General features: G+C 27.0%; 1 protein-coding gene across 1 annotated transcript in view; it reads left to right on the top strand.

The window, feature by feature from the left end:
• The first annotated feature begins 3684 nt into the window (after positions 1 to 3684).
• The window catches only part of Gycbeta100B (guanylate cyclase soluble subunit beta-1-like), a 29315-nt gene continuing 24528 nt past the window's right edge, over positions 3685 to 8471 (top strand). Inside the window, exons 1-6 of the mRNA XM_088257609.1 lie at positions 3685 to 3746; positions 4134 to 4166; positions 4678 to 4751; positions 6491 to 6591; positions 6689 to 6807; positions 8027 to 8179. Coding sequence (XP_088113735.1) covers positions 4164 to 4166; positions 4678 to 4751; positions 6491 to 6591; positions 6689 to 6807; positions 8027 to 8179 — 450 coding nt within the window. The 5' untranslated portion in view covers positions 3685 to 3746; positions 4134 to 4163. The remainder of the gene's footprint in view (positions 3747 to 4133; positions 4167 to 4677; positions 4752 to 6490; positions 6592 to 6688; positions 6808 to 8026; positions 8180 to 8471) is intronic.

Here is an 8471-nt window from a genome sequence, read left to right as displayed (position 1 = left end):
TCATTTTAAAAACTTTAATTAAACTGAATTCGATAGGTAATTATTGTACCTTAATTTTGGTGTATGATTTGTTGATCAACGCCATACTTAACTGAAGTTATTTAGCTTTAAAGTGGAAAAAATTATTACATTTTGAACTTAAAGTTGAAATATCTAAAAATAATAATTTTATAATTTTTTTATTTTTTATTTTAAAATTATTTATTGTTTAATTTTGCATCAAAATGTTGATAGTTTGAAATCAATCCCACTCACGACAAAAAAGTTACAGGATTAAACACGTGCGGATGTTCGCCACTTCAGTACATTAAAATATTAAACTCCGCTAATTTATTTATTTTTACATCTCAAATTTATTAATAGTATTTACAATTCTACTAGTTTCAAGTAATTGTCTGGATTATCTCCAATCATATTTACCAATATGAAAAAAGCTCCTGTAATTGGAGATAATCCAGATTTTGTGAAAGTATTTGGACACACTCAAAATGTTGTAAATATCATTAAATATATTTATAAATATACAGACGAAGATGTGGCAAAACAATGTATGATAGATTTTCAAATGGTTATAAATATAAGGAAAGAATACAAAGTTGAGATAAGCATTATCGACCTTATTAACCAAAGTGAGTGAGTGAGTGAAGAAAGAACAATAATACAAATGTATGACGCGAATGGAGTTGAAAACAGAAGCAGGGAAAAACCGAAAAAAACTTTGCATGATTAAGTATTTCAATAACTTGAAAGTAGTCAGTCAGATCAGGAGTCGGAATAATTGTCGGGTATGTATGAGGAGATGCATGAGTGTAGAAGAGGCGAAGATCGCAAAAGCAGATTAGTGTAGAGTTCTATTCGCTCTGCTTTATCCTGTAGAGAAGCAGTGAGGTTATTAAATGATGGTTAATAAGTTGATTTAGTAGTACAATGGATATATCACTGATTTTTAAACACTTATTTTTTCAAATTATTTTTTGACGTCTCAACATAGATGAATAAAAATATAGAAATCTGGACATTTACGGGGCTATCACCGTCATAGGCTGGTTTAAGTCATCATTTTACACACTTATTCTACCTATGATTGACAACCACACTACTCAAATTCATGAAAGTTCTATTTTTACATATGATCTAATTTCTTATTTGTAAAAATGTTATAACTGTATTAATTTTAGATGTTTAATACGTAACTAATTAATAAAAACTAACCTACAATTATCACGTTTTATTTTGACACACTTTATCCAATTGATCTCAAAAAATCAAATATTTTTGTAAAGGGTGTAGGTACTTCCCTCAGAATTTTTGTATTTTACTGAAGAAGGTCGGTAACGGTATCGTAAAGTTGTAATTATTAGGAATAGCGTGGAAAAAAATTAATGTAAAATTGGATACAACTTGGGAATAAGTCATGAAACAAATTTGTTAAGGGCTTCCTTGTAAGTAGAAAAGTTTCGTAAAACAGGTCAACATTACAAAGTTCGCTGTTTAATCGCCGATTCATTCCCCCCTGGGGTCTCATCAAAGGTAAATTGGTTTTCTACCTATAAACTACATACGTACTGGTACGTGCATATATCATATAATTTATTAACCCAATACGTCACTGTAGGTTTATAAAGGTAAAAAATATTTTAATAAAAAAAACAGATTGTCAGTTATTTTATACTTTGCAGAAAAGTTAATTTGATTATTTAAAATATGTATACAAACATGCAGTTTATAAAAAAAATATCTGAACTATACATATAAGTATACAACTAATATCAGTTGCAGCTCTCAGTCTTTAATAGTTTACAGTGATCAATTAACTAAAAGCTCTTACCTTATTGTATCAATTAGTTTTAATTTTCACCTGTAGATTAAAACATCTGTTAGTTTTCGAAACTAGTCGTGTATACTAAAAATAAAACTCATTTAGTAGTTTTAACAAGTGTTGAATTTATTTTTTAAATTAAAAAAATAATAAATTTTTAATAAGCATCCAATTTACGAATTTTATTTAAAGCAGTGTTTTTAATTAAATTATTTTTTTAAATGCGCTTTTTTTTACGGAAAAAAGCACTTCGTGTTATTTTTACTATATATTTACTAAAAAAAATCATATTCTGTTCAATTTAAAAGATAAAAATGTGTACTTATTAAATTTTAGATTTTCAATTTGTTGAACGAGTTAAAATTTTAGTTCAGTTAATTTATTTACCGATACCAATATTTTTATTGATGTCTCAACATAAATGAAATTGTTTTCCAATGTAGAAATATGAAAGGCGGGACATTTACATGGCTCGTGACCTACCATTGGCTGGTTTGAGTAATCATAAATACGTTTTTCCAAAAATTTATTATTGTAGCTATCAAACATGTATAATGGTGAATATGGCACAAATTATTAGGCGAACCTTCCAGTGACAGGTTCCTAACCCTATAAATGCCTTTATTTTATATGCCCATCTCAAAAAAAAAATTTTTCACCCATGTTAAAATATCAATATAAATATTGTTTCGCTTCATGTGAACGTCGTATGTGTAAAGCAATTTCTTTAAAAATATTTTTCTAGCAATCATCTTCATATATTTTTTGTTAGTCGTATTTTTTGTATGCTCATAAACATTAAGATAGAATGTTTTAATTGCTAACAATAATTACTAATTACTATGATTACAATAATTATTTTAATTCAATACAATAGACTATAGTATAATCCATAGACTTTATTTGATGACCGTTAGAAGTATGTATATGCGTCTCTCTTTATGTGACATAAATTTAATTTATATCCAAATGGTTTCTCTGTCGCACTTATTGATTACAGTGTACGGTTCTGAGTCATAAGTATGGCTTCAAGTTATATGTATGGAGTTATGAAAGATTATTTGTTTAAATTTAAAAAGTAATAAATTGTCAATTTTTATTTTATCAATTATATTGTGTCTTGAAATCATATAATTCGTATGAACAATAATTCCGTTATTGGTGATTGAATAATAAAATTTAGTTTTGATATCTAATGATATCTTTTTAACCGTTTTTACTGAAAATGTAAAACATGAAATGAAAGGGAACAACACAATTTGATAAAAAATAGTTTATATTATTAACTTTATTACACAAAATATAATTGAGGTATTTAAAATTATTCTAAGCAAAAACAATGTCCTTGGTTCCAGTTTTTTGGATTTAAATGTGAAATATTTTTGATTTTATTAAAATCACGCAATGAACCTGGCATAAAGCTATGTACAGTAAAAGCTTAATTTTTAAATTAAAAAATGAATAAATTAACATTACTGCAGTACTATAATTACGAATCTCTTACTAAAATTATTTTTTTAATGATTATTATTTAAAAAAAAATTATTAGGTCAAAATAAATAAGTAAATAATATATAATATTTATTTTTAAATATATGAAGAACTTTTCTGGGAAAAGAGTAGTAGTCAATGTAAGTAAATGGATTAAAATAGCCCAAATTAGATAATTATTTTTAAAAAATAGAAGTAGCCTACATACAGCAGTGGAGAACAACATCTCGTACCAAACTTTTATCAATATTTTATTAATGAAGATTTTTGAAATTTATTATTTAATTTATCATTAGAAAATTATTCGTACCATAAGCGACTTTTGAAATACCTAGTACCGAATTTCCTTACCGCGTTCTGCGCATGTATGCTTCAGTCTGCGCCTGACCGCGAGAGGCACGGCAACCTGCACAGCATATTTTCTCCACTTTTCCTCGTAAGGTGTTTGTTTTCGTTAAAACGTATCTATATAATCGTATCGCTGAATGTTGTACAAAATGCTTCCGTATTTTTTTATTAGAAATGTTTAGATAAAAAAGGAAAAATTATAACTATAAATTCATCACTGCAACATTATTATGAAAGTTTATTAGTAAAATTATTTTAATAAGTAATATTGTATGAAAAAAAAACACAATTAAAAATGTTTTTGATTTAAAAAATATATTAAAATTGTTTTTAACCTAATGACGTGTGATTTTTTTTTTAAATAATTTATAAAACATATAGTTATTAAAATGATTTAATATTGGTGTAAATGTGAATTTTTATTTATTATATTTTTTTGAAGTGTGTTAATATATATATTTTTTTAATTTTCCAGGCAACTGATTTTTAAATCAATTAACCGAAGATGGTAAGTAAAAAACATTAATATTTTTAAAAAAAAATTTTAACCCTTGACTTTTATATATTTTTAATCACATATTTTATCAACAAATCGACTGTCAAACAATAGGTATATGCTATACATGAGATTCAAACGTTTCAGTTTTCAAAATTTTAAGTTTTTCTAAGTGTTCAAAACATCAGGCTTTGTGATATTTTTCTTCTACGTTCTCCAAAATTTCAGTTGCAAACAAAAATTTCATGAAGCAAAGTGGAAATCACAGGCATACTAAATAAAACGTTTTTTTTTTTATTTATAAAATGAAACAACTTTTTTTAACCACTTTTTTTTATACACTTTTTCCAACCTCAAGAACTTTGTCATCCTTAGTCATCCTTAGTCATCCTAACTCTAAAACATTGAAATACTCTATATATAGTTTTATTTTATAAAGTTTATAAAATGTGTCACAAAGCTTCTTGATAAAAACATTCAGGAAAAGTTAAAGTTATTTACTAATGGTGTTTTTCTCTTTCAGTATGGATTTGTAAACTACGCTTTGGAGCTATTGGTGGTGAAAACCTTTGGGGAAGAAACGTGGGAAGCTGTCAAGTAAATTTATTAAATTTCTTTTTTATTTTAAATGTTGCTTTTTTTAAACAAGTCAATTGAATTTCTAAATCACAAATTCAGTACATGGAATATTAAATAAATTAGATCTTACTTGAAAAATATTTTCAAACTAAATTTTATTTGCTGTGTTTGTTACGTTTACTGTGTTTTGATATTTTATCTAGAGTGGGGATATTTTGTATATTGTTTTTGTTTTTACGATTCAGGGTTGGACTTTCAACTTGAAAGGGTCAAGTTACTTGCCGTAATGAAAACTAATGTTTGTTTCACTTTAAGACGGAAAAAAACAATACTTTTATGTATAGAATAGTCAAGCATTTAGATTGGTTGGAGACAGTATTAATTTACAGTGATTTTGAATAAATATTTAGCTTGCAGGATAATTACTAAGATTTTCATATTGTGTGTGACATTTTCAAATACAGCACATTTTTAAATTCAGCTTCATTAAAGTTAAAGCTTATATAATACTAAATAATAATAATAAAAACCCTTATCCGCACCAAAATGGTGGATAGGGCACTGCTTCATATAAACGCAGTGTTATCTTGATCGTTTACACATGATGGAAAGGTGATCAGCCCTCCGCTTTAGGTACCAGTCCAAGATAATATTAAATAAATATTACAGCGAAAAAATCACTTATATTTTTTCTACCCCCCCTGGGAATCGAACCAAGGACCTCCAGAATGGTAGCCGAGCGTGCTGACCATTACACTACGGAGGCGGACTATATAGTACTAGCTCAACCTTAATTTGCTTTCTACCCGAAAATTTTTAAATTACTGTACACATATTATTCACTGATTCGACATTAACTTTGTCGAATGACATGTTGATTATTTCTTTATCAATTAAATACTTGTATTATACCATTAAATGAGTTAAACGTCTGTTATTTTTCGAAACAAGTCGTGTATAATGGAATAAAATACATTAAGTGGTATTATACAAGTGATTCTTTTTTTTTAATAATCACTATACACACTACTCGCTAAAAGAGAAAGCTCTTTGCGTGCCTTTACAACAATTATATGTTTCTTAATTAGCAATCAAGACATTGCTAGATAGTGTATATGACTCAATAGAGATGTTGTCTTATAACGGATATAAAAGTATAAGTTTTTTAAGTATTAAATGTTTTTAAGTATTAAATGTCATAACTTAAGACACGAGATTTTAATCGCCAAACTTCGATACTCTATTTAGAAAAATTTGCTTCGTTCCGATTTATTTGTCTACTAAATACCTAATGAGTGTTTATTATTTCAACTTTCATGACGTTAGCAATCCTTGCGACTTACAATTTTTTAATATTAATATACAAAATTATTCACGTATAACGTGAGAAATTGCGGAAATGAATGACTTAGATCTTATCATATGAAAAATTATAAAGATTTAACAAATTTACATTAAAATGCTAAATAATTATTATTCCTTGATTTTGTTGTAAAACTTTAAGAATTACGTAAAACAGAGAAAGTATATTTTCAAATTTATAATAAATTTATTAAAATTTCCTTGTATGTTCAAATTTTATGGTGAATATTTCTGAAAGATTGGTGAAGCGTTCGTTGTCCTAAAAATGTTTGTTTTATTGATTAGATAAACTTATCGGAGAATATACACTTTAATTACAAACAGAAAAAGTAAAGAATGTTTACATTGGAATCTAATTGAATTTTCAAAGTTAATTTATATAAATAACTTCACAGAAAGAAAGCTGATGTTCAAATTGGCGGACAGTTCCTCGTCCGCCAAATCTATGAAGATGAGCTTACGTACAATCTCATATATGCTGCCGTGGAGCTTTTAAGTAAGTTGATCAATAAATCTTACACGAAATATCTGAATTATTCATTTAATAAGACTTGATGTAGGTATTACATATTTTCACTAAAATGTTTTCACAGACATACCGGCTGACACAATTCTAGAGCTCTTTGGGAAGACGTTCTTTGAGTTTTGCCAGGATTCTGGATACGATAAAATTCTGCAAGTCTTGGGAGCTACACCTCGTGATTTTTTACAGGTTTAAAATTATCAATATTCTGTAAAATATTTTCTTAATAAAAAAAATCATTTGAACCTTTTTATATAAAAAATATGAAAATTAATTTCACACCATCAGATATCGTTATTTGACTTCAAATTATGCACATCAAAAAACGTCTTTGATTATTCGTTCAGTTGAAGACATTTTTATCTCAATTTTCAGAAGTAATGCTTTATTATATGAAAATATTTTGTTTTTCTATTCTCCTTAATTTCTGTCCATGTCTTTATATTTTTTTCTAATCCCTACCATTGCATTGCTATCTCGTTATTATTTTTAAAATAAAAAATTGCAGTTTACACTATAAATTATTTTAGTTTCGTTTTATATTTAAGATTTTTGTATTATAAACTACCCTTCATGGGAATAATACCAGTTTTAAAAACATAGCATTTTTAAATTTTTACAAAATAGTGATCATTTTTATATGAAAATCATATTACTTTTTTTTCAAATACGAAAATTTGGCAAAAATTAGTATTGTATAATATACAGTTGGCAAAGTTTATAAAACTGTAAAGAAGCAATAGAGAAAAAAATCTCCTTAAAGTTAAAATATAATTATATAACAGAATTCAAATCAATAATACGATTTTGTGTATATATGTTGAATTTAGGTGTATATAACACTCTCTTATTATTCATCGTTTACATTCTTGTAATACCACTTAAAACTCTATTTTGACTACTGGTCATCTATCTATATGACTACTGGTTTCGAAATAATTATTCTATAGTTGACCTGGTGAGGAAATTAAGTAGTACGTAAAGTGAACGATAAAATTGATAAGAGAGTGTTAAATTACCATACCATAAAGGAAATAATGCTTTTAAAATACAAAATATATTATTTGAACAAATTTTAAGATGTGTTTCCGATCATAATATTTAATTTTTGATAAAAATAATAATATTCAGATTATAATAATAATAATATGTATTTAATCTTATCAATATACATATCATTCATGTAAGAAGCTCAATAAATAATTTAAAAAAATTTTTTTTTATATAAAGAGCATTGATAACTTTGTGGTATGGTAATAAAACACTCTCCTTATCATCCATTGTTCACTTTGTTTAATACCACTTTTATATACACTTATTCGTGACTAACGGTTTCTTAAAATCATTTCGTCATTAAAATTAAATTAAATATGCAAATTTGTTTAGTACGATGAGGAAATCATTACAGAATCTTGACGCTCTTCACGATCACCTGGGAACATTGTATCCCGGTATGAGAGCCCCATCTTTCCGATGCACTGAAATCCCTGGAGGAGACCTGATCCTGCACTACTACTCCGACAGACCAGGCCTTGAACACATCGTCATCGGGATCGTCAAGGTACTCTACAATCTTCTTCATCTTTATCTCCCTTCTTATAAATCGGAGGATCTGTTTTTTTTTCCATTATCCGTCTCTTATGATGCGGACTGCCAGCTGTCACGCCATCACTTTGGAGGTCTTCCGAGTGGTCTTCCGAGTGGTTCCATCTGGTTTCTCTTGAAGAACAATATTTAAAAAAAAAAACAAATTAAATTAGTTGTTTCATTAAATTGTTTTAAATTAATTCGTTTACATTTATGGTGTTTTAGACGAATTTTTGTTTACTCTCTAAAGTTGGGAAAGCTGGGTA

This window comes from Brachycentrus maculatus, unplaced genomic scaffold (assembly GCF_059751285.1).
Source record: "Brachycentrus maculatus isolate JH-2025_06_01 unplaced genomic scaffold, ASM5975128v1 h1tg000085l, whole genome shotgun sequence".
Lineage (NCBI taxonomy): Eukaryota > Metazoa > Arthropoda > Insecta > Trichoptera > Brachycentridae > Brachycentrus > Brachycentrus maculatus.
Note: the sequence above shows the minus strand (reverse complement) of the source record. Positions and strands in the feature narration are given on the sequence as shown.